Consider the following 27,448-nt stretch of genomic DNA (forward strand, 5'->3'; position numbering starts at 1 on the left):
GAACTTCTTCAATCAGCCAAAAGTCTCCCCAAATCGTAATGGACAAGGATATATATACTTTTTGATTTTTCCAAAGTTCACGTCGTGAGCCAATATGTCTCACGACGTGAATAATGGATTTCCGTGTTGGCTAAGGACTTTTCTTCGTGATGTCAATCTTCTAAAATACTCCTACTCACGTCTTGAACCTTCAATGCTCACGTCGTGAATATAGCAGATTTCGTGGGTTTCTTCTTTTTTTTCTTCTCCAAGTCTCCAAAGTTCTATGCTTTGACAATTTTAGTCTTTTTCTTCGAAAATGCTTCTATTTTGCTGCAGAATATAAATTAAGTTTATAAGAACCATTATTCTATGCAAATAACCAAATTATTAATAAAAATGTAAATAAATATTGCCTAAAAATATATATAAATAAGGCAATATCAAAATACCCCACACTTGTACTTTGCTTGCCCTCAAGCAAATCTAATTATTTTATTCAAACCTTTATCACCAACATCACATAGAACGATCCAACTCAAACTCAGCCATTATGTCAAAACCTCAACGCATGCACTTGTGTCTAAAATTTTCCTAAGGACCGCCCTCAATTCTAAATACTCACAATCCTCATAAACACGCACCCACTTCTTTTAAACAATGCTCATTTTATGCATCCCTCTGAATCCATCCGCGGAAAACTTTCTAACCTCAAGGTATTTTTGTAAACCTACCCAAGCATACATAAACTAGAGAATTACAACTTTAAGATACCACAATATGGAGCTCTTGAATTCTTCACTCTCTTTGATATTTGATCTTCAATTTCTTTGAATTCACCACCTTTTTGTGTGATTTTTGGTATCTTCAATTTTTATTTCTTCATAATTTTTGATCTTTGATCTTCAAACTTTGATTGCTCCCAAAACTCTTCAACTTTTAGGTAATTTCTCTCTTTTTTTATGTATACTCACTTTTTTTTCACTCAAAACCTACATGCTTAAGCAGGGGTGCTTAACTTCAACCCTTATTGGTTAAAGATATTAGTTTTCCTGGATACATTTCAAGTACAGACTGCTAAACATATTGCATTCATCAAATTAAGCGAGGTTGTGTTTTTGTCTCATGATTTCACTAGAATAAAGAAGGCCACAAATGCACTATAACGTGTATTGGTTCAACTAAACATTTGAGCTCTCATCGGATCACCCCATATAATAGCAGCAATTCAAATTATTATTACTAGATTAATTATTAATTATTTGTTCAAACCTATATATTCTAAAAAATTTCTAAATTTTCTTATCTATTCTAGTAATTTACTTTTTACTTTTTCGACCCCCTACCCCACACTTATTACATACAATGCCCTCATTATATGCGCAAAATAAATTAAAAACAAATAAAAGGGAGAAAAAAGAACAGACTCCCCTGGGATAGTAGTGCGAGATCGAATTCCAATTGTGCGGATAAAATGTGCATTTCGAATATGGACTTCTTCTAAATAGGAACTTGGATCTTGATCATTGCGAGATATATAAAGCGCAAATAAAATATGGAATCGAAACTTCAATCTTCAACAAAGGTGGTACAAATCTCTAAAGCGTGAAGAATAATGTGGGAAAGCATACGCTACATTATATGGTGGAGAAAACGAGCCAAAACAGTCTTCATAAGAACTCCAAATAGAATAGTGATGATCCATGAAGTGAATGGAAATGAAAAGGCCTTAATATTATGAAAATAGAATACTCACGACGTGAGTAATAAAGATCACGTCGTGAAAGCGCGAAAAAGTAGATTCTGAACCCTTTCTAATTGAACTCACGACGTGAGGAATAAAGCCTCACGACGTGAATACTGGGCGACCAAAAACTAAAATAGCCTAGCTCCTCTTCTAAAATTATGCACTCCAAAAAATGTCTTAATGAATTAAGACTCTTCTAAATGCAGTATTTGATGACTCTCTAATTGTATCCTCTCTCTAGTCTCACCCCACACTTATTTCCAATTATGGGTCTCTATTCTTGACACTAGACTCTAAACGACACTTGCCTAGACGTATACGCTCTTATCTCGAATTGCCTTCCCGAGACTTCCTTAGCAAATCAGAAATTTAACAACCAAAAGGAAAAATAGAAGTAACATAATAACGTAACAAGAGTTTAACAAAAAAAACATGTTCAAAAACCACACAAACCAAATTAAACTAAAAATTAAATAATCAAAATAAAAACAATAAATCATCTTCTTCATCGTAATGAGCTCCACTCGTCCCCACTCCATCGCCCCTTGGCATCCAAAGTTCTTCCCATGTCGGGATATACGGGCACTGAGGTGGCACGGTGGGTGGTCGTACCACATTCATATGAGAGAACATGGTTTCAAGAAATTGAGTTTTGTAAGTCATCCCACCGCGAAGATTATCTAAATAAGAACCAACCCGACTTTGAAACGGGTCGGTGGATACTCCACCTACACATTGTTGCTCCGTTCTATGATCTCTCTTCATATCTCCTTGGGCTCTCACATTTCTTCTTCGGGGTCTTGGTTGAGGTTGTTGCTTGGGTTGCCCATGTTGTTTCTCATCATCGTCATCATCAGAATTCATAATCCCCCAATGTATTCCATAATTCTTTACTACCCTCATCGTCTCCAAATATCCCATAGTAAACTCGTTCCCCTCCATACAATTCATATAGCGGTGATGTCGGGAATGATCAAACCATAAGACCGAACCAAACGTGTGATAAAGTGGCCTCCACAAATAGGGCTCCCGGGCGGGAACTCGCAGCATATTTCGCCAAATAGCGAGCCAAGAAGTATGGAATGTTGCAGCACACTCCCAACTGTAAAATCGACCATAAAAAGAATAAGTTTATCTTTGTGACCTTATCCCCATGGCGTATGTGGTTGATAGAAAATGTGATGAACCGGTGGATAAGGCGATGAATAGGGGATTTGATGTTGCTTTTCGGCAACACCCCGGAATTGAACACTCCGGAGGCAATGTTACTCCAGAACTTGAGCCTCGATGCCCCATTTTCGTATCCACGGGCAGCCTCCCTAAAATACATAACAAACTCATGAGTCATGGTCTCATGGGTCTCATATAACCCCGTCCTCCAAGAAAACTTGACCAGACTACATTCTCAGTATTCTCCCCCGAGACGAAAAACCAAGGCCTGCTGGAAAGTAGGATCTTGGACATTCTCATGGAATGCCACAGTCGCAAAGAGTTCCACACAAAGTTCCTTATACACCCTCTCCTAGATAGCAAACAAATTATGCCACCCCTTGCACGTAAAAGAAAATCTGTTCCCCCAAAATAAATTTGTGAGATACGGGGACATCTGATAAACAAGCCCAACCTCCCTCAATCTTGCCCAATTAATGGTAGGGGCAACAACAATCTCCTGATTGTACAACCATCCTAGCCGGCTTTTGCATCGTGTCAAAACATCTCATGACCCAGTTGCCGGGAAAACGTAAAATAGGTGCAAACTAGCCACCCCGGTTGGGAACTCGCGTCTTGGAGCCATTTCTGCAAAATAAAACAACAAACAACCACAAAACAAAAATCCAAGAAATTATGAGTAAAAATAAAACCGTTTTGATGGTGCAAAGATTCAAGTCGTGAATCCCTTGGGAATCACGTCGTGAGTTCGTAAGTGAAGTCGTAGTCGGTCAAGGTTGTGCACGAATCGGGCCAAAAATTTCGTTGGGGTTTATTCTTGTATTAAATCTAAACACAATCTAGCAACATGCAAATGCTATATTATGAATTTTAGGTAACATTTCCTCAATCTAACTAATTACCAAACCCTATCCCTAAATACAACCATTAAAACAAAATTAGCCATGAAACTTAAGAAGTCGTTACCTTATTTGTGGTCCAGTGACTTTTTCAAAATTCACGTCGTGAATTCACGTGGGTTGAGAATTTGGGCCATTTAATTAAATAATCATTGGGTTGGGGCATGTATTGGGCTAACAAATAGAAGTCTGTAAGTCTTCCTGGACTCACGTCGTGAATTTTGTCTGAAACTCAAAAACTTTAAATTTTAATTAACTAAATCTACTTATTTATTACCACTTAATGACCCCACACTTGGTGTTCTATTATGCATAAAATGATTTAGATAATATGATCGATTTTCCTAAAAACTAAAAATGCAAAAACTAAAAAGAAAAAGAAAAGAAAATCCAAACCAAACTCAGGTTGCCTCCCGAGAAGCGCTTTTTTTTTAGTCATGAGCTGGACTCCGTGCCTCCTACGTTGAGCTGTCAAAGGAGTCCATTACCACCTAAATTTTCTGCTCTTTCCATCACCTCTTGTACGCTTGAACACGTCGAATGTACGCCTTTTTGAATTCACTTCCTTATCTTTCACCTCATCTACATCGAGCTTTCTTTTGATCCCTTTAGTACCTAATTTTTCTTCACTCTTCAGCTCCATCGAAATCTTTTCTTCCTTCACCATTGGACTTGTCTCCTTGGAAGTAACCTCGTCTTCATTACTCAACAAATCAACGCTTTCCTCACTCACCAAAGTTGTTGGTGTCTTATAGGCAAACACTTCGAAAACAAGTGGAACAGATGCTCTTGGCTTGGTGCATTTGACTTGATGAATTGTCTTAATCTCTTCCTCCATGAGCTTCTCTAATTCTTCAAGTTCATTATCTTCATCAATATTGAACACCTCACCTTTAACATCATCTCCTTGAAATCCATCTTGTACTCCAAAATCTTCCTCATTATCACCAACCCTCAATGTAAGCCTGGATTCACGAACATCAACTAAAGATCTAGCAATATTTAGTAAGGGGCGACCAAGAATGATAGGGACATTAACATCCTCTTTCATATCCATAACCACAAAGTCAATTGGGAAAACAAATTTCCAAATTTTAACAAGGATGTCTTCTACAATCTCCTTTGGTTGCGTCATTGAACGATTGGCCATGTAAATGGTCATCTTTGTAGCCTTCATTTTTTGAATATTCAACTTCTGATAAAAACAAATATGGCATCAAATTTATGCTAGCCCCAGAATCGGCTAAAGCATAAGTCTTCAAATTGTTTCCAAAATCACATGGAAGAGTGAGGCGTCCAGGATCTCCCATCTTCTTAGGTATCTCTCCCAATACAGCTTTTGAGCTTTGTTCACTAAGAATAACTTTGGAGTTCTTCTTTAACTGCTGACGAGTATCTATCAAGTCTTGTAGGAACTTTGCGTATTCGAGAACTTTGGATAATGAATCGATAAAAGGGGTATTAATAGGAATACCCCTTACTTGCTTGATAAACTCCAGATGTTCCCTTTCCAGTGGGATGAAATTAGCTCGAGACGGGAATGGTAAAGGCGGTTGATAAGCCGGAACAGTTACAGTAATTTTTTGTTCAGACTGAGCCCACGACGTGAGCATATCGGGCTCACGTTGTGAGTCTAGCATTTCAGCAACATCTTCGATTTCAAGCTTTGACTTCTTTGGCTTTGGTCCAGATGGCTTTGGCTCCTCCTCTAGTGCTTCTAAGAACTCAGAGATGGCCTCTTCTTCAATATCAATAATCATTACATGGGAATGAGTCTTCTTTTCGGGAAATTGGGGGGATAATCTCTCATTTACCAAAGTAGTAAGTTGACCAAGTTGAGCTTCAAGGTTGTGGATGGAGGCTTGTTGATTCCTTAATGATGTTTGCTGGTCAATCATCATTGCTTGCTAATTTTTCATCATAGTTTGATTCTTCTTTATCATTATTCTTTGATCCTTCAATGATACATCTGTATCATCATGTCTTTTCTCTGAATCTTCTATGAAACGAACTAACATGGTCTCCAGATCAACTTTTTTCACAGCTGGTGGTTGCTCCTTTTGGTAGAAGCCGCGGCCAGTCTGTCAGTATTTTTCCTCCTTCTGCTTCTTGTACTTATCGTATGGCAGCCACTCCTTCTTTGACTTTTCCAATCTTCATCATACTTGTCCCCACTCGAGTAGCATACTTGAGTCTTCTTGTTCCCATACTCATCCAAGTTGCAATCCTTAGTTAAGTGTGGACCATTACACCTTTCACATCCAACTCTTATTACATGAATTTATTGGTCCATTTGGGTCAATCTCCGGTCCATATTATTCAACATCGCCATCATAGCAGCCATCTCTTCAGAATGTGCACCCCCACTTCCTTTTGTTCCATCTTGTCTTGGGTTGTGGTACTCACGAGAGTGTTTTGCGAATTATTCAACTAACTCCTTGACCTCCCTTGGATTTTTCTTTGTCAATGGCCCTTGAGAATCAAGGAGTTGCCTTGTCATAACATTGACCCCATCATAGAAAATAGACATCTCTTATTGAATATTAAGACCATGTTGAGGACAATTCCTTAACAATCCTTTGTAACGCTCCCATGCCTCGTATAATGACTCCCCCGATTGTTGCTCAAAGTTGGCTATTTCCTTCTTGAGTTTAGCTATTTTTGATGGTAGGCAAAATTGGTCCAAAAATTGTTCGCGCATCTGAGCCCAAGTTGTGATTGTACCAAGTGGAAGTGCTTTTAACCAATCTTTAGCAGCTCCTTTAAAAGTAACAGGAAGCATCCTTAGCAAGATGGTATCCCTATTAACATTCGGGACATTGAAATAATTCGCAATTTCATTGACCTCATCTAGATTCTTAAAAGCATCCTCATGATCCTTTCCATAACATGGAACATCCTTAAGTGCAGTAAGGATGTGTCCCTTTAGCTCGAATGTGGCAATGACAGGAATCGCGGGTTGTACTAACCAGCGCTAACATCGTCTCGAATTCGCTTCTTGTAAGCTCCCATTGACATTTCTTCAATTCTTGCAATCTCATTTCTTGGCTCGTTCTCGAGTTCACTCGTATATAGTCCAAACTTGGTCTCGGAGTCGTACTCGGATTCGGTTGGGATAGGTATTTGATCTATGCTTTCAACCTTGCTCTTGTCCTTTGAAGATGAACTCGACGGGTGTTCCTCCAATTCACTTAAACCAAGGCTCTGATACCAACTTGTAACATCCCAAAAATCACAACAAATTTAAACTTTTAAAAACAAGCCATAGTCATAAAATATTTACAAAATCATTGTTTCCAAATTTTTTATCCATATCAGAGTATCCCAAAATCATAAAGCCATAAATAGAGGTTGTGTACGGTCATGCCTTCGCCTTCTCGTGATCATTAGAAGTACCTGAAACAACAACTAAAACTCATAAGCCAAAGCTTAGTCAGTTCCCCCAAAGTACCACCACCTGCAACATATCAAACAACAATATGCATAACCGAGCCTTCAGCCTGATTAGCCTGCCTCACAGGGCCTACAGCCTATCTGGACTGCTCTTGAGCCTTTGGCATGACTAGATCGCCTCACAGGGCCTACATCCTATCCAGACCGCTCTCCGAGCCTTCGGCCTGACTGGACCGCCTAAAGTCTATTCGGATCACCCTGGGTATCTTGGCCTTCAGCATAAAGCAGGACCACCTCAACCCAACCAACCATAACATGTCGACATACACATAACAAATAGACATATAATCAGGCATCGGACAAACAAGCAGATTCATAGATCATTACCGCATGGTAACATCATATATACCAGGATACTGATCTAACAGATCTATATAGCATAACAACATACTATCATGTAACAGAATATACAATTCACTGTGCCAACCTTGGTGCCTTCGACCAGTAAGTAAAATGAGGAAAACTCACCTCTCAATCTGAACAAATAGTTGATGAGGTCACGGCTCCAAGTCTCATCTCTAACTGACACCTATCCATCAAAATGACTAGTTCTTAAACACAATCCAATATACCCAAAATACCTTCAAGTCAAACTGGGTCACCCTTGATCAAAGTTATAGTTAAACTGGTCCAAATCAACAAGTCAACTGAGTCAACCTAGCCGAGTAAACTCAGGGTGCGTACTCCAGAAGTACACAGGGCATACTCGAGCATTGACCACCATTGGAGAGGTTGACCACGTACGCGTTGTGTACTCAGATTATGTAGGGCATACAGCCAGTCTTCCCAAAAACACATTAAGAGCTTAATATGTTAAGTTTTGATGTCCAACTTCCAGATCTAAGGCTAAAATACCATAGAGAGTCATAAAGTTTCCAACTTTATGACTTTGCATGTCCATTAAGTGCTTAACTCAACATCTTAATGCATTAAGACCTTCTAAGGAATGCATGGAATGAAATTAACCCCCAATACTACAGTTTTATGACTTAGGACCCCTCCAAAGGTCTAAAAGGATGACTTATTGGGTCAAGAACATGATATGCTCAAGAAACACCACATTTGGGACAAACATAACCTACAATCAAGCCCAAAACAATATCTAAATGAAACTTCACCAAGTTCAGAATGTTATACCTCCAAGTGATGCCAAATGATGGTGTGTTTCTGGATCTAAAGTGCTTCCCTCCTCCAATATGGTCTCTACTTCCTTCCTTCTTCTTCAAAGGTACAAAACACACACTCATAAGCTTAGAAATACTTCACAAGGTGGATTAGGGTTCCTTTTGCATGTTTAGAACCACTTACAGAATAATATGTTATTCAAACTTCGACAATCAATCCTACTCTTGGGAGATAGTAGTGAATTTAGATTGTCATAGTATTAGTATATTGTTCATAGAGATAAGCATAGCTAAATCTTGCAACCAATAATGGTTAGTACTTGAAAATGGAGATTTTAAGTATTACAGTAACCACACTTAAAGATTATTTCATGGATCATGTCATGAGCAAATTAAGATGACTACACTTCTTATTTTTCAAATGAAGATGCATGAGGTTTTGTTCTACAATTTGTTGTATCTTGGTTTTTCTCCAACATTGTCTGTAATTGGTAGCTATATAGGGTTTGACTATGTAACATTCCAAGACCAGGTATACCTTATAAACCCTTGTTCTTTTGGTAATTGTCAAGTTTGGCCCTTATGTAAGAAAAGGTGGTAAATGAGTACGCAAGGCGTACACATGTGTATGCTTAGTGCACTCATGTGCGTGTTTTTGACACGGACGCCACCTAATACGTTGGACGTACCAAAGGGTATGCTGGGCGTACTAGGCCCAAAGTGAAAACCCTAATTTAGGGTGTGTCCCTATTTAAAGGACATGATGGCCTAATTTTTGGCCACCATTCCTAGACATCAACCCTCTCAAACCCTAATTTCTCTTCCCTTGATCTTGTATGTACATTTGTGAGTTATTAAGTGTTCTTGTGGTTTCTTTGGAGTGAAGAAGGAGCCTTGAAGAGGAAGTAGTGGGAGTCTAAGCTTTGGATCTGAGCCTATATGTGGTTGGAGCTTCAGTAAGAGGTACAAAGCTCAAAGCTTTCTCACCCTTTTGATTTGTGCATCATTTTAGGGTTTTGGTCCCAAAGTTGGATGCTTTATGAGATATTGAGCTCCAAAGTGTATTATCTGCTCCTTTGAGTGTTTTTAGTGGTGTAGAGTCATAAAAATCGAGACTTAGACGTTTAAACCAAGCCATGCATGAGATATGTGTTGGGTTTTGAGCAATCTAACACTTCCTAAGTGTGCATGCAACCCTAATAAACCTTGGATCTATGTTTGTCTAAATACATGCAAAATAATAATTTTCCAAGGTTCATAACCTATCTAACATGGCATGGGGTACTTTTAAACATAAAAGAATTAGATGAGATTACATACCTTTTGATGATGAGTTTGATTCCTAAGGAGTTTGAGGGCCAAGCACCAATAGTGTGAATGCCTCAAATGGAATCACAAATCACCACAAACTCTTGGAAAACTTTGAGAGAGTGTATACACACTTATAAAATCGGCCACACACAAACACACATACTAGTGGCTATTTCATGCAACATAAGCATGCTTATATAGTGTACATGATTAGGGTGAAACCCTAATAACCCATGACCTTTCCTTTTCCAAGGATCCATGGGTTAAAAGCTCCATGGATCATCCATGGACTTCCATACAAGCCTAGCCCATTAGCAAATGAGTGTTAGCCCACACTATATAAAACCAATAGCCCACAATCTAATTAGTCTTCATTTTAATCTCTAAATTAATTCATAATTAATTTAAGACTAAGACTAATTAAATAACATGACTTCATATTAATATATTATAACTTATAATATATTAATAAACATATGTGTATAACTCTCATAAAATTATCCATAAATAGTTCGGGTGAAGTGCAACCCAAATGGACCATGCCGGGTCGGGTCAAGTATATACCAAATAAGTTATGGACTTAGACACCTTATCCAACAGACTCCCACTTGGATAAGTCTAATAACTATATTTGCGTATGTTACTTCAGGAACCAACCAGCAATCGTAGCTCTCGAAAACTCTGTTGAACTATGAAGCGCCATTTTAGATAAGTGATCATATAATCCTCAATCCTCATGATATCAGCCGGACAAATACATGGAACAACGTCGTACTTATTGTCCAGCAGTTTGTTTCCCGATTTTCGATTTGTTTGACAAAGAACTTAATCGAACACATCAATTTAGTTCTGACCGGCCGGTACATAGGTCACAACAAAATCATCGAGGGGCCCAGATATCGCTTCTATTTCTAGAAGGAACAGATAAACTTCGACTCATATGCTTGTTCTACTACTTGTTGAATTGTACACAAAGGCACGTTTTATAACATCAAGTTACTAATGCGTTTACGTGCAATCAATGCACAACCAACTCATAAGTAACAACTCATATCTCTAGGTTTGAAGATTTATATGATATTACCGTCTCATGATCACTCGAGATAAATTCCATGAAGTGATACAAGTGAGCGTGGGTTTATTCCAATACTCATAACTTATGAGCACTCATGAATGTTGTAGCAACCATTGCTATGACTAAACCCATTTAGCCATCTACAAACTCGATTCATGACAGTCTTGATTCATACCTACTTCCAACATATGAACGACTGTGGAGTGTTTAAATAACTTAGTCATTCGGAAAGAATAACCTAGCTATTTTGGAAGTCAAAACATGCAAAGTGAAACACAATAATAATCGAATCCAATATGGTCTCAGAACCCTTTTGAATATAAATAGAACCACCTTTTATTTATCACCATATTGATTACACATTATTCATTGTATAATGTTTCAATCAATCAACTTAAGACTTGAATAAAAACAACAGTCGTCCCATGCTCCTGGCATGTACACTTTGTTTTTCTAAAACAATAGTTATGCCATACTCCATGCTCCTGGCATGTACACTTTGTTTTTCTAAAACAATAGTTATGCCATACTCCAAGTATGCACACTATGTTTGTCTATGATCCTTACATTGTGATGTAGATCAATTGAACATGATTCCAATGATACTCATTTCACAATCCCAAATCCTTATTTTAAATGTGAGAATCCCCGATTCCTATCATTTACCAAAAAATCTGTTAGATTTTAAACTTTTATGCAATGTTCCTCTTGTAATGATTATGCACAAAGTCACCAAAACCTTGTCACCAGTCATTACAGAGTATTCCAAAGAAGGTCAACTTCTATGGAACGGAAGTCTCATATTCAAAGTACATTGCTTTAAACATCCTTCTTGCATTAAGGTTTTCTAATCTTACATAGATTGAATAACTTCCACCTATGGAGACATTTCCATAGTCCCATTTTGACTATCACTTCCGAACAAGAGTTACTTCTTTTCAGAATATGTCAATATGGTCCTTTCCAACAACTTACATCATACTTCCAACTTTCCCTGAGCAACCAATCTTTGGCGAACCTCAGATTGTCCTCGACAATTGCTTAATCACTTTAGTCATATCCAGTTCTAGACTTTTCCCTTCTCAATGCCTTAAGCATTTGGAAAATTTAGAAAAGATGAATATTATAGCTCATGCAATCGATCCTATATCCAAAGCATATGGGACACGATTCATGATGTTTTACATAAAGACATGATACTAGACCAGTCTTTTGCTACAATATTTTTTATTTTCCATGTTTTCAAAATTTAACTATGAAGAGGGATGCCGTAATCATAATCGAGTTTTGAAAACGCAATATATATAGAATTTCCTTAAGTCGAACCATTCCAACATAAAATTCATACATATATATATATATATATATATATATATATATATATATATATTCTTGACTAAAGATGATTAAAATCTCAATCTAAGCTTTAGAATTGAAATGAAGTATAATTTCCTCTCCCTTAATTATAGCAAAACAACTTTTTAACCCCTGCAACTTCATGAATTGAAACTTTGTTTTCTATAATTAACATTGCTAACTTGCAACATTAAACGTAATAATCATGCTCCCACTAACATGATGATTATCAGCATAACACTTATGCTCCCACTAGCTCTGACATATTTCTAGAAATCTGCTGGACTTCTGAAATTTAGATTCATACACCCTTTCTTAGATAGCTCACATGTGTGTCTAAACAATTTTCAGGACTATGAAAAGGGATGCCGTAATCATAGTCTCAATTGCTTAGGCATTTGCCATTTCTCACAAGTCCATGTTAGTGTGCCGGTTAACCACACGCGTTCCACTAACGACTTTTGAAAATGCAAATAACACAATTGATATCTACATAAAATCTACTTAGTAAAAGTATTTCCTCACCATCATTTTCAGGAATCGGAGAGAAACCTTATGACACTTAGATTTTATAGTGTATGAGTTCCTATCCATGTGAATTTGTCAAAACTATAATCACAAGATAAGGTTGGTGACAAATTCAGCCTTACATGGATTAAACTTGTTCAATCTTAGTTTCTTGTCACCTTGGTAGCACAAGGCCCACCAATGCTTCCAAGTTGAACTCTGATAACTCACATGCAAATTCAACTTATTTGAAGTAGGTACAGAAATAAGAATTATGTCAACACGATAGGTTGCAAACCTTAAGTCGTGTGCTAGTGATAAATTACAGGTTTTACTCTTGATTAAATCTTGAAACTCTTTCAGGATCTTTAAGGCTCCCACTGTCCCCTTGACATATAAGTTTCCCCAGTCAAGAACCATTCCTTGACAAAACAAATATTCAAGGGACAGTGCGGATTCTTATCAAGACTAACACTTCACACAATTGATCTTAGTTGGTCTTTGTCTCATCCAAGACATCACAACTTACCAATCTCAAATGTACAAGAGTAGAAACAGTCTACACTACATTTAATAAGTGTTTTAAACCTTACTTTATGTCACTCAATGTTACAATCTTGGAGTATGACTCTAAGAATTGTTTTGGAACGAAGTATGACTCATCTTCTTGATTTTAACCAATCCAACAATTCATGACCTCTCTTCTTAGCCATAACAATGCACTAAGACGTCTTTAGAGTACGAATTTGTGATATGGTTTCATAATCATTAAGATGATCATGAAATACGATACTAAAGTACTCTCCCATCCTTTCAGATTTGAGAAACTTTTATCTTTCTGCCTAATTTGATTCTTCTCATTGGTTTTGTCATACATTGTAACCTTTCCAATGTTACAGAATTATACTTAACCTCATAAGTATAATCATATTTACTAATCTTTAGTAAATCATGACAAATCAATCTTTGTGGTGGACCTTGACCAGCGCACACCCAGTGTACCTAATTCCTTAGTCCTTCAATTGACTCACATATACATGTGATCAAAGAATTAGTCTTAATTTTCAAAGATGAAAATTCTCATTCATCATACAATACAACTTGTATGATTCCGAGTTTCTATCCAATTGAAACTTGGGTGATGAAAAACTTTCTTCATTTGGTAAATTCAGACGCTACCATAAATGAAAGAATCAAATCCACTTTCCAATATTGCTATTACTGGAAACATATAAGCAACAATTTTCCACAGATGCCATTGTAAGGATATTTTTAAAATAAATAAAATTAAAACTCCTTTTTTATTTTAAAACTTTGCGGAAAAACTTATCCTTACAATCCACATGAAAACCTTGTTGTTATCTATTCATAAGCAATATATATTATAACTCTTAAGCAACAGCTCAAAATTCTGATTACCGAACCATGCGATCGAAACCCACCTTCGCAATCAGAATCGACATATACTTACTTTAAGCTTCCCATCTTTTCTCTGATTCTTAAAAACATCAACACGTGACCCATTCACATTATGTAATAAGAATCTCCAAATAGGAACTTAATAGAGTTAGACAGTGGACTTTACCCGAAGTAGAGTCAACCTTTTTGACTTGATCAATCTTATGATTTTTCAGGTAAATATGGCAGCTTCGCAACCAATGCCCCTTCCTTTGGCAACAAAACACACAGACCCTTTGGTAATGGCACATGAGACTATCTCAGACTTAGCCTTTCTCTTTACCATTTGGTCAACCGAGTTGACTATGGCCGATCCCTTTCCATTGGGAAGAGAAATCTTTTTCTAGATATCCAATGCTACCATTGTCAATGTCCATTTAAGACTTGGGAAGTTGTTCTTTTAATCAAATTTGCTTTACTAGTGTTCCAAATCATTGCTGATTCCACAACACCAAGCAAATAGATAACATCATTAAGGGTCATGTCATAGTCTGTCTCATAGTAGTCCCAAAGAGACTCACTATGTTACTAAGAAAGTGATTTAACATCCAACTTTCACGAGACTTTGACACCCAACTCTCCCGGCTTGTCAATATGTGACTTTATCTCCAAAATGTGAGCACACATAGACTATGTTTGCCAATAGGGATTGAGTGACTTTAAACTTTTCAAGAACTTGTGGCTGAGGGAGAATAATTGGAGGAGGTGGAGGAAGTGAAGCATGATGTTGAGGGACACCATCTTCAAGAGATTTGGGAAGATCATAATTGTCTGAACCAGACATCTATAATGGGAGAAAATCAAGTTAGTTGATTCAAAGTCCTTAATATAACACCCAATATGAAATATTAAGTCTAGGACCCAACACAATATTTTATAATTTGGAAGAGGGATGCCGTAATCCAAGCTATAAAATATTTGAAGGTAGGCGAATGACGATTCACCAATTTCCACCATGAAAAACGAAATAATTTATTAGGTTTTAATTGGATTTGAAATTCCTAGATCTTTTGAGATTCATTGAACTTTTCAATGGCATGTTTCAATCTCGAGTGTGCCCTCTCAAATTTTGTGACTGGGATGCCAAGGATCACAAAACAAGGTGTGAATAACCATACCAATTCACTTGGTACCCTTAATATTATCACCTAATCAATGTGCCGGTTAACCACACACGCTCCATTGATCTATGACAAACATTAAGTCACCCTTCGTGATCCTTATTAGTCCAAGTTAGTGTGTCGGTTAACCACACACGCTCCACCAACGACTTGGTAAGGTACAAAGTGTGAATTCCATGGGCTAGCACCAAATTCACATTTTTCCTAAAGTAACTAAGATTGGGAATTAAATAAAAATATTTAGTTACTTTATAATAATCATTATACTTTTAATGAGGATTTAAAGTCATTGTCTTACCCGTTCGGCTAACGACCCTCCACCGATCAAGCAAGCGGTGGGTGAGAGTGGACACCCATTAAGTTGCCATTTTATAGGCAACAACCTTATACCCACCTTATAGACCGGCTTTGTGAATGAGGCCTACTAACGGTAAAACGACTTGTTCTTATACATATATAATAATTAACCATTAATCTTATAATAGTATAAGGGTAGAATTTTAACTTTTAAAACTTCTAGGGTATGGAATTAAAGTTTATTAAAGTGTGTGAAACTTTTCCAAATTCCAAAACTTGAGGGCAAGTTTTGTAACTCTTCAAAACTTTTCATTTCATAACTTATGAATTAAAGGTTCATAAAATGAAGACTCTTCATTTTATGTAACTTATGTGTTTTTAATGTGTGTTAAAGAAAAGTGACCTTTGGATATCCATAACTTGAAGACAAATTATGGACTCCATTAAAACACATAAATGATCAAGAATTAATCCTAAACAATTCAGCAAATAATTCCTATCATCTTCTAAATTCATAAGAACATGAACATGATTATCAAAGTTTCAAGAATTATGTGAACACATACAAAGCATGAAATTTTGATATATGCTATTGTAAATGGATTAGAACAACCATTACACCAACTAAATAAGTTTTAAAACATCAAAACAGTTTAGGGTAAAGTTTCTAGTCCATTTCCAGCAGCAAAAGTCGAAAATCTGCATTTTGAACCTTCTACTCGCCGAGTGCACGAACCTACTCGCCGAGTAGGATGAATTTTGCCTTGGACTCGGCGAGTCCCCCCATGGACTCGGCGAGTCCATCATGCAGACAGAAAAAATTTCGACTTTTTTCACTATTTTGCATCAAGTATCAAACAAGCAAGCCTAGGCTCTGATACCACTGTTGGGTTTTGAGCAATCTAACACTTCCTAAGTGTGCATGCAACCCTAATAAACCTTGGATCTATGTTTGTCTAAATACATGCAAAATAATAATTTTCCAAGGTTCATAACCTATCTAAAATGGCATGGGGTACTTTTAAACATAAAAGAATTAGATGAGATTACATACCTTTTGATGATGAGTTTGATTCCTAAGGAGTTTGAGGCCAAGCACCAATAGTGTGAATGCCTCAAATGGAATCACAAATCACCACAAACTCTTGGAAAACTTTGAGAGAGTGTATACACACTTATAAAATCGGCCACACACAAACACACATACTAGTGGCTATTTCATGCAACATAAGCATGCTTATATAGTGTACATGATTAGGGTGAAACCCTAATAACCCATGACCTTTCCTTTTCCAAGGATCCATGGGTTAAAAGCTCCATGGATCATCCATGGACTTCCATACAAGCCTAGCCCATTAGCAAATGAGTGTTAGCCCACACTATATAAAACCAATAGCCCACAATCTAATTAGTCTTCCTTTTAATCTCTAAATTAATTCATAATTAATTTAAGACTAAGACTAATTAAATAACATGACTTTATATTAATATATTATAACTTATAATATATTAATAAACATATGTGTATAACTCTCATAAAATTATCCATAAATAGTTCGGGTGAAGTGCAACCCAAATGGACCATGCCGGGTCGGGTCAAGTATATACCAAATAAGTTATGGACTTAGACACCTTATCCAACAATATGAGCATTTTTTAGAGTAGAGAATGAGACTTTTGGTGTTTGGACTTTATCAACCATGCAAAGGCTTAAAGTCACAGACTTTATGGAGTATGAGCCTTTAGGGAGTCCAGATCTGAGATTTAATCTAAGGTCATAACGGATTAAGACCAAATGAGTATGAAGAGAAAAACTAGGATGTACGTTGAGCGTAATCCCAATACGCGCAGCGTAGGGTCGAGAATCCTTGATGCATGCATAACGATGGAGTACACCCAGCATAGAGGGCCGGTGATGGCACCAGCTTGATTTTACACACACGAGTTGGAGATATGTTTTTAAAGGATCCTGATTGTGTTTTAAACAATTAATGAACATGTGCTTTTGATAACTTGATATTGGGTGATTTTTATGGTTATGATAATGAGATTAATGTGAATTTTTAAATGAAATTTTGTTTGGAAATTTACGGTGTTACAGACTAGATATTGTGTGAGGAATAACACATACCTATGTAGTCAAAGTTTATTTGATCCTTCTTCCAGAAATGGAGAAGTAGATATCTATGGGCCCCTCGATGATTTTGTGCTGACATCTAAAGTACTCGGCCGAGTCTTAACTGATATTTATGTGTTCAATTTAGCAGTTAGAAGCAATCACCATAAATCTATGTTTGGAAACATAATCTTGAATTATGAGATTGACCATTATCTATGTCTTGAATTCATACAGATATCATGAAGATCAAAGGAATTTGAAGTCACTAGTCTTAGGATTGTTTATAGCATTGTTGCGATAAGTATAGTAGTTGCATTGGACAACGACTCACTGATGTTCCTAGTAAGTATTGGATCGGTCAATTGTTAATCCCTATCTGTAAGTAGGAGCTTATGGAGAATAGTGCTCATAGCCATAAAAAGCCTGATAATATTACTATAAATCTAGTTTGATGAGATGAGAATAATACCTTTCTACTACCAAAATCTGGAACCCTCTCAAAACCCTAGAATTGACGGAACCTAGTTCCCACGACGTGGTGAGACTTAGATTCGAGTTCTTCGAATCTGTTTGTAACACCCAAAAGCAGGTATGACCTTAGCCCTTGAAGTATCTTGTTATTTTCATAAAAGACCCTTAAGTACGTTGGGTGTAATTAAGAGTACGCTTAGCGTACTTGGTGAGGAGGACCACGGAGGGGCAGCACGTACGTTGGGCGTACCAGGAGTACACTGGGCGTACGTGCCAGCATGTTTAAACCCTAAAAATCGGACTTCAGGCCTATATAAACGTCCTTAACTCATTTGAACCTCACCTTTAACAACCTCCTTCATCTTCAAACGTCCTTGAAAACCCTAATATCATTTGTGAGTGTAGCTTGAGCTTTAAGAGTGCATTGGTGGTTGTTTTAGTGTTAATCCAAGAAGAGGAAGTTTCTAAGGAAGCTTGGAGTGTTACTTGGCCTCAAGAATTTGATTATTGTCGACCTTGAGGAGCTTCTGGAGGTATAAAGCTTATACCTTTTCATTTTAATCACTAGATCTAGATAGGGTTTCTAGTCTTGTCCTTTTAGTTGATCTTGGACCCTTTTCTTGTGAGTTAAGCAACTCCAGAGGAAGGAGATGATAGATCTGAGGTCCCTTAGTCCTTTTCCCACATAAAAATGGAGTCTTGGTGAGAGTTTTGACCTCGTGTATGGGTTAAGAGCTTCAAATTGGTCTTTATGAGGGTGTTGGGACCATTTAAGACATGCAAAGGCATAAAGTTGCCAACTTTATGCCTTGGGTCGCCTTAATAGGCCTAGATCTGACTTCTGGATGTGAAAGAATCGATAATTAAGCACTTAATGGAAAAAGTGCTTAATCTATTAGTACATCGGGCGTAGATTTGCGTATGTCGCGCGTAAGTCCCCGAGCCCCAATACGCTGAGTGTACGTGTCGCAGACGGGCTTGGACCTATTTTGGGCTTTTAGGCTATTGGGCCTCACTTGGTTATTGGACTTGGATTGTATTCTATAAATTGTGGGCCATTTCATATGTTGGGCCTTGGGTATATATCGATTGGGCTTTAATAGGCCAAGAGGCCCATTAATGATATTGAACTTAGACTTTGGGCCCATTAGCAAGGAAGGGGTAATTGGGCCTCATAAAAGGGTTGGAGTTTGGGTTTCTTTTGACTAAGTAAGGTCCTGACATTAATTTATTGTTATTATTCAGCACAGGAGGTTTCAGACTGTTAGGAGAGCAGCTTTTGTATTTCAGCGGACAGAGGTGAGTCTTCTCACCATACCTATGGGTCTAAGGCACCAAGGTCGGCCTATTATGTGATTATGGTATATGTGTTAGTCATTATGTGTGTTGATATGCTATGTGATTGTGTGTTCTGCATGGAGGATCCCGAGGGGAGCCCGAGGCATTGGGTGTAAGACCATGTGGGGTAGCCCATGGCATTCCCTCAGGTTTTATGAATGCATAGCTTATATGATGTCACTAAGCTTTTCAACTTACCGTTTTTGAATTTGTTTCATGTACTTCGGAGCCCAAGGGCAAGGGCAATGCGTGATGACATGGCGTGCACTCTATCTTTTTTTCACTGATATGAATCGGGGGACACTCTAATGTTTTCTTTTAAATAAATTGTAATGAATGTGTATTTGAAAACAATTAAAATTGGGGCTTTATGATCTATGCAAAAATGATTGATTAATTAAAATGAAAAAAAAATTGTCAAATTTGGGTCGTTACATTGTTTGATGTTGGAGTTCAAGGTTTGTTCAGATATGTTAGAGTTTTGCGTCTTGGGTGTGATTTTAGAAGAGGAACTCTCATTTGTGTTCTTTAGTCCAATCAACTGACTCGTCTTAAGAAGAAACGTACAAGAAATCTAAGATATGTTTTGTATCTATCGAGTTCTAATAAGTTGCATAGATTAGTTGAGTTTAGATCCATATGTTTCGAGTATTAGATCAATTTGTTTGTTGTTTCCGCTGCCATTTTGTTTGTTATAATGAGGCTCAAAACCTATCAGCATCTTCAATCAATCAACGAATCAAAAAAAAATTAGAGCTTAGAAGCAGCAAATCGGAACCCACTTTGATGCTCCAATATTCTAACAGTGCAAAATGGCCAAAAAAAAAAAGAACTCAACACTCCTTGCCTTTCGAGATACACTCTTATATGTGGCTTCCTTCTTGATTTAATATGTAATTGGCTTTACTAAACCTTCAACAACAATCAAACAACCTTCCCTAAACAAACCAAGCACTTGCTCCTTGTATCTACCAAACATGTTTGGAATCGGATTGGTAATAACATCTTCGATCTCACGGGACGTCGTTGGATGGATCCCAAGATACAATTGAACGTTATCATGTATGTATAAAGTCGTTCGTTTTGCATTTGGCGAGCACAAACAGTAATGTCGATTTTGTTAGGGCGAGTTAGGTGACGTCGGGAGATAGAAAAGAAACAGGAGGCGGAGAACATTGAAAATTTATATTCAAAGAGAGACAATTAAGGTTGGTATTGTGAAGAAGACGACGAGACACAAACTGCACATATACTTAAATTGATTTTTAATTTAAAGTAAAAAAAAAGCCACCTAGACATAGGGATGTCAATTGATGACACGACACAATAAAAGATACATGACACGAAACGAAATTGGGACGAAATTGAAATTCAGATACATGTTCGTGTCGTGTTCGTGTCAAGTGTAAAAAAACACAACGTCGTGTCGTGTCATGTTCGTGTTCAAAACTCGACACAGAATTGACACGAGTTAGCATTTTTTTTGTCGTATTTTTTGTGTTTGTCATGTTATACATGATTAACTATTAATTAAAAAACTAATTGGTATTTTATGTTATCTTTGTCGTTCGTGTCGTGTTATACATGATTAACTATTAATTAAAAAACACGACATGTCGTGTCGTGTTCGTGTTACATAAAACTTTATTGTGTTATGTCAGACAAAAACACAACACGATGACCCAATTTGTCACCTCTACCTAGACAGTGTAACCAGTAAAACTAGAATTTAACTGGATGTTTTCTCTATTTAATAAGTAAAATAACATTTTAGTGATCTATTGTGCAAAATAATAATAATAATAATAATAAATAAATGAATAAATAACAACATTAACAACAATCAGTTCGTGCCAAAGCAAACATTATATATGTCTGTCTATCTATCTATTTACGGAAGATATGCTATAGTAACATTTCCACAAAAACATCCTTTCTATTAAGAGTTAACCGAACAAACAATAATGACTATAAATAAATAACCATCTAGAAAAGATAAATAAAATTTTAATTGCGACAGCAGCTTTATCGACAACAAGTCTTTGCTATTAGGCCAAATGGTATACATTGCACGAGACGGTCCGTGGTCTAGGTGGCCACGAACCACGACCGTGCACACCACCCCGGTGGTTCGTGGTGGGTCGTGGTCCTGGCCTTCCGTGCTCCGGACAACGAATTCAAACGCCCAATAGCTTAATTTCTTGCCTTAAATCGCATTTGACTTTTCTTCCCCCTTCCTAACGGCTATTTTTCAATTTCTTCAATATTTACCTATAAATACTACCAAACATCTTATTTCCCATACAATTCTACTCCATTTAGATATATTTTTGTTGTTTGATCCTTTAAAAATCATGTCTCCCAAAAATAAGAAATGGTCAGATGAAGAAGAAGATAAATTAGCATAAGCTTGGGTGACAGTTTCGGAAGAAGACGTTGGTCAAACTTCCGGTTCTTTTTGGAGAAATGTTGAAAGTGTTTTCCATGGTTTAATGGGTGGTGCAATTCGAGATGTTGATGAAATATGCTTGAAGTGGCGCGGTATAAGGGTCAAATGTTTTGAGTTCAATGGAATTTACAACTTTGTTATAAACAACGTTCATGAAGCCGATATCGATCCGGTTAATGTGGTCATTGAGCAATATGAAAACACAAATCAGCAACGTTTTAGACATGTCAAAGTTTGGCAAAAATTGAAGAATTCACTAAAATGGAATAATCTTGCTTAAAAAAACACAAATTAAAAGTTTGGGATTTTTAGCTTTTTAATTATTAATGTATTTTTTATTGTTTTTTTTTTATTTTACTTAATGTAATTTTTAGTTTTAACTTATTTTTTTCGTTTAAGTTAATGTAGTTTTTAATTAATGTAATTTAGTATTTTAAATTAATGAAAATTAGTATTTAAAAAAACAATTATATGAATTTTTGAATTAAATTTAATTAAAATAATGAGGTGGAGTGATGTGTTAGTGGTAGGTATCACATGTTAGTGGTAGTGGAATGTGCTGCTGATGTGACACCCACCACATATGTGGTATGTGGTGGGTATAACGGATGGTCTTAACTAGCTATTCCAATTTTACCGGATATGGAGGTTCCCGCCTACCTGTCAGCCATGACAAAGATTATGTGCAGTAGCTCCTTTCAGCGGTGACAATATGTCGTTGCCAAAGTCGTTGTTGCTAAACAAGATTCTTGTAGTAAATAATATAACACAAAATTTGAATGCCGTTGGGCATCCATGTCATTTTACAACTTTGAGTGTAAAATGGTCACTCTTGATTAATTCTAATAAATTGTTGGTGATCAGAACAGAATAATCAGTCTTAAAATGAATTCAGGTTAACTGAACCAGCCAAAAACTTATATAATAACTTAATTGATGAAAACGTTAAATATAAAATGACATATCATTTAATCCTGTATTTCAGTTATACAACTATGAATGATATTGAAATTCTATGGGACATGAGGTGATGATGATTGTATCCACTGCTTATGGGGTTGGTCTCACTTTGAGTGTAGCAGGTAGGGTATTCAAATTTTAATACTACCCACTTTCAATTAATTAACTGTTTTTTAAAATCAGAGCTTTTAAAGTGAAATTTATTAGGTTTTAATTATAAAAAAAAAAAATATAAAGCAATATCATAATATAACATATTGACAACTTAATTAATTTATATAAAGGTAATTTCATGGCACAAAAACATTTTTTCTATTAACATGCATATATTGAGTTTAAAAAAGTTTTATTTTAATTCTTGGAACTTAACTGAAAGTAGAGTACTAAATAAGTAATAAATTACTTACATTAAAATATAAAGACTAAATTATAGATATAAAGATTAATAAGATTTTGTAGCTTCTATCAAATTGTTAGATTTCGATTCTCAACCCCTAAAACTATAATTTATTAATTAATAAATTAATCGTGAAATTTCTTTCTTCACATATCTCATGTCCAACAGAATCTTTTGAGTTCAGCAAATGAATTGAACATAATACGAAATAGAATATCAAAAATGCGAATGCAAAGAAGATTTGGTTGATTTACCGATGTATTTTCATGAATATACGTCCTATATACTATAGATAGTCAGCTTGAACAAACTTTTTTTTTCTTCAAATATGATTATTAATCAACCCATAGACCATAACAATTGCCATGATTAATGAATGGTCGACATGGGGCTGTACAATTAATGTAAATACATCATCTCCTAAATTAATTCCTGTTGTTGTTTGTTTTTGTTTAAGCTCTGCTACCAGAGCACCTTCTTGATCTTCATCTACAATCTTGAACCCTTGTTTCCCATTCATTCTAACAATCTTGTATGTACACCCTCTTCCTTTATGGTCACACGAATTCACACAAATGCTTCGATGTTTTGTTGCATGGAACCATAGTTGTTTATTCGAACTACAATCATCCCATTTATATCCATCCCAGCATCCAAATAATCGTAATTTCTGCACCGACAAAGCAATTACATTAAAAAAGATATCGTCTTTTGATAAAATGAAACTATATATAAGTTAATCATGACTTCATGAGTGAATAAATACCTTCTGTCGTAAGGAATAGAGAACATTGCCTCGAATATCCATCAAGTAAACTTCTTGGCCACATTTATTGTCGTAATTATCAACTCTATAAATTATTTCGCCTTTTGAATTGTAGACAGTGCATCCATGAGTGTTGAAAACTAGAGATTTCATCCATATTGTAAAAGATTCAAGCTTTGAACTCATATAAGGTGAAGGAGAGGAAGGAGAAGTTCTGTGTGGATAAACCCTAGACATTGAGAGAGAAAAGAAAACAAATCTTTGTAAGAAGATAGAGAAGCTCCTTTATATATATATATAGACATGAGGAAGTGGTAGTAATTTAAAAATATTTGCATGTAGGTCAGCATCTTGGAAAAGAATTCAAGTATGATATTTTTGATATAAATAATAGCGACATATCAATTTCTATGTTTTTTTAATTTTTAAAATTAAAAATTCACATAATACTTATATATATATATATATATATATATATATATATATATATATATATATATATAAAATATTGAATACAATAAATATGATCGTATACGTTTGTTTTTTCCTTATTTCAAAATTTTATTTAAAAAAATATTTAATGTTTACAATTTAATATTTAATTTTGTTTAATCAACATGTATATTACACGAGTTTTACACTTAATATATATCTAAATCCCCACAATTATTTATCAAATAAATAAAATTATTTTACATAACCATAAGTATAATATTTGGTTAAGAATATAGAGAAGTTATACATTATAATTAGATTCATATTTATGGTCTTAAATATATAATATAAATAATAGTTATTTGAGCAACATCGTCAATGTGAGGTGATTATCTGAGACACTAGAGTTAATGACAAATTCGAATCATACGATCCGCTCCTGTACAAGCTGCTCAACTTTTTTTTTAGAAATTCTACATTAATGTTGTATTTTTTTAAGTTGTCATATTTCAATTATCAATATGTTCATCGTTATTATTTAAAAAAAAAAAAAAAAAAAAAAAAAAAAAAAACAAACCCTACTAGTCACAAATACTAATTCGAAAATAGAACGGATGCATATATTGTACGTCTTACCAGTAACATTTATCCAATGCATATAATAGATTAATTTTGATTTATATAAAATAACTATAACAAATTTGATTTGTAATATAAACTTTTGGTTACTATATGCATTCTTATTAACTTGTAGTAGGCTACCATTTGAACACCTTCCTGACTATTTCTCACCAAAAATATAATATATATACATTTTTGAATTAAGAGTCAAAATCCAACAATCATTACAGCCAGTTTTCACATTAACTATTAAATTCTATTGATTAGTTTAGTGGGCGTGTCATTATCAATTCTTCTTAAGTAATACTCATTTGGCCTTAGAAATTCGAAATAGTCAAATACATTCTTTTTCAAGGTTAGATTGTTGTCCCATGTATCCTAAAATTGACCACTTTCTTAACTTAATATTAGATGCCAAATTTGTTGTATAACTTTGGTTAATTTAGATTTACTGGTTTGAATGCTTGAAGATCTTTGAAAGAGTAAACTATATATGACGGAAGTTAGATCTTTATAAGGCTAAATTTTATCTTGTGATCAAGCACGTGTAACTAATGTTCAATTTCGGCCCATAAAGCTATTTTGTGACGTCACTTGTAATAAAACATGGCAAAAATTGTATTGTATCCCATCAAATTATATACGTAATAAACACCAACACCAACTCGAAAAGACGAAAATACAAATTAATCAGTACAAAATTATGAAAAAAGAGTTCGCCCAAGTCGACTCCATGCACATGTACATTTTATTGACGTTTTAAAAAATTTAATTTAATCTTAAAAGTTGTTGGCTTCGGCCTTCATTCCTCTTATTTCCTTGAAATTGATCTTCAAAATATTTTATTATCCGTGGGTATTAAACAAATAAATTGATGTTAAAGGTCCTTTAATTGACTGCTCGATGACCTCAATAACCCTACATCTATCCACAAAACAAGGACCTTAAAGTTGTTGTAATGCATTTGTGTCTCTAATCTGGGCATAAGATATATCATTATGTCTCGGATTAAAGTTGCACCATGGCCAATCCAAAATATCAATGAACACCTATTGTCAACAATCTTATTTTCTTTTTGGTAAACAAACTATTAGTTTTTGAAAATAGAAAATTCTAGTATAAAAAATAAAGAAAAAATTACTCGATTTGTCTGTGGCCTGTATATTGGATTTAACTTGTTGATGACATTTATGAAAATTTCTATGTATTTGTCTATATTGTTTCATTTTCTTGTTTGGTTGGTCCTTACTTTCATTGTTGCTACATAATCATTCCCCACCTCAGGCATCCATCTTTACTCATGTAACACCCTGTTCTGAATCGATTCCTAGCCTAAGGGTGTGGGCCGAATATCGGTCATCATAAGGATTAGGGTCTTTGAAAAGGTAGGATCTAGGCCCATTTGGTGCGGGTGATATATTAGAAGTGATTTGGGTGTTCGGTTTGTGTTTTGGAACCTAGGGGTATTTCTGTAAAGTGGCAGTTCGGGCTTTTGGTGGAAAATGGATTTTTGTTCGGAAGGTCTTAAGAAAGGTTTGATTTGTTAGAAGTGTAGAGCTCTCGTCACCTTTCCGTCGATATAAGGATCATCGGAATCGGACTTGTAACAAAGAAGTTATGGCCTTCGGAAGTTTCGTGGTTTTCAGGCTTAGCCGAGTATGCGGGGCGTACACAAAGAGTACGCGGGGCGTACTAGGGGAAAAAGGGATTACGTTGGGCGTACCTAGGATTACGCTAGGCGTAATGACCAGGAGTGGTCGCAAAAGTTCTCTGGAGTACGCTGGGCGTACCAGAATTACGTTGGGCGTAACTCCGTCAGATCAGAACCATATTTTAGGTTCTTGGACCCTATTTAAACTCCTTATATCATAACCAAACCCTAATATCTTCAGCCTCCACCCCTCTAAACACTACAAATCGTCTTATAGCAACCATGGTGGCATTTTGGAGCTTATGGAGTCCATTTTTAGGATATTTGGCCCATTTTCAAGAAGATGGAACTTGTTGCAAGGAAGGGAATCAAGGAGGAGCTTATTGATCTGGCTTTTAGGACTCCTTTTCAGCTTGATGAAGGTATAAAGCTTTGAACTTGATCATTCATCTCTTAGATCTACCATTTTTGGGTTTTGGTTTCTTTTGGTCCCAAGGTTGAAGCTTTATGGTTCCAAATCCGTTTTTAGGCTTAGGGTTGCCACCCTTGATGCTATTTGAGTCCCTAAGGCAGAAAGTTGCCATCTTGATGGTCTTAATGGGTTCATGCTTGAGTTAGGGTCACTTTTATAGAAGTAGAATGCCATTTTTGGAGTTTGGGTTTGTTTAGGGCATGCAAAGTCACCAAGTCAGTGACTTTATGGGTTTAGATGTTAAGTATAGCTCAGATCTGTGATTTGGACTT

At 35.9% G+C, this 27,448-nt stretch overlaps 1 protein-coding gene and 1 non-coding gene across 2 annotated transcripts; one reads left to right on the forward strand and one right to left on the reverse strand.

Annotated features, from left to right (window-relative positions):
- Positions 1-6,341: 6,341 nt before the first annotated feature.
- On the forward strand, positions 6,342-6,448 carry LOC145060743 (small nucleolar RNA R71). The gene has a single exon (XR_013686927.1). It is a non-coding gene; the product is annotated as a small nucleolar RNA R71 (small nucleolar RNA).
- Positions 6,449-23,460: 17,012 nt separating this feature from the next.
- On the reverse strand, positions 23,461-24,256 carry LOC145058202 (protein LURP-one-related 4-like). Its single transcript, XM_079006112.1, has 2 exons — positions 23,998-24,256; positions 23,461-23,901 (listed from the first exon to the last, which is right to left on the reverse strand). The coding sequence occupies exons 1-2, from the start codon at positions 24,232-24,234 to the stop codon at positions 23,554-23,556; spliced, it is 585 nt and encodes a 194-aa protein (XP_078862238.1). The 5' UTR covers positions 24,235-24,256; the 3' UTR covers positions 23,461-23,553.
- Positions 24,257-27,448: the final 3,192 nt, after the last annotated feature.

The sequence above is a fragment of the Lactuca serriola genome, chromosome 6 (assembly GCF_051521515.1).
Source record: "Lactuca serriola cultivar US96UC23 chromosome 6, Lser_US96UC23_V15, whole genome shotgun sequence".
Taxonomy (NCBI): Eukaryota; Viridiplantae; Streptophyta; class Magnoliopsida; order Asterales; family Asteraceae; genus Lactuca; species Lactuca serriola.

Bases quoted from the DNA above. Each gene is read 5' to 3' on its own strand.
- LOC145058202 (XM_079006112.1), bottom strand. From the start codon at position 24,234: ATGTCTAGGGTTTATCCACACAGAACTTCTCCTTCCTCTCCTTCACCT. The intron at 23,902-23,997 runs GTATTTATTCAC...TTGTCGGTGCAG, and splicing joins TCTATTCCTTACGACAGAAG to AAATTACGATTATTTGGATG.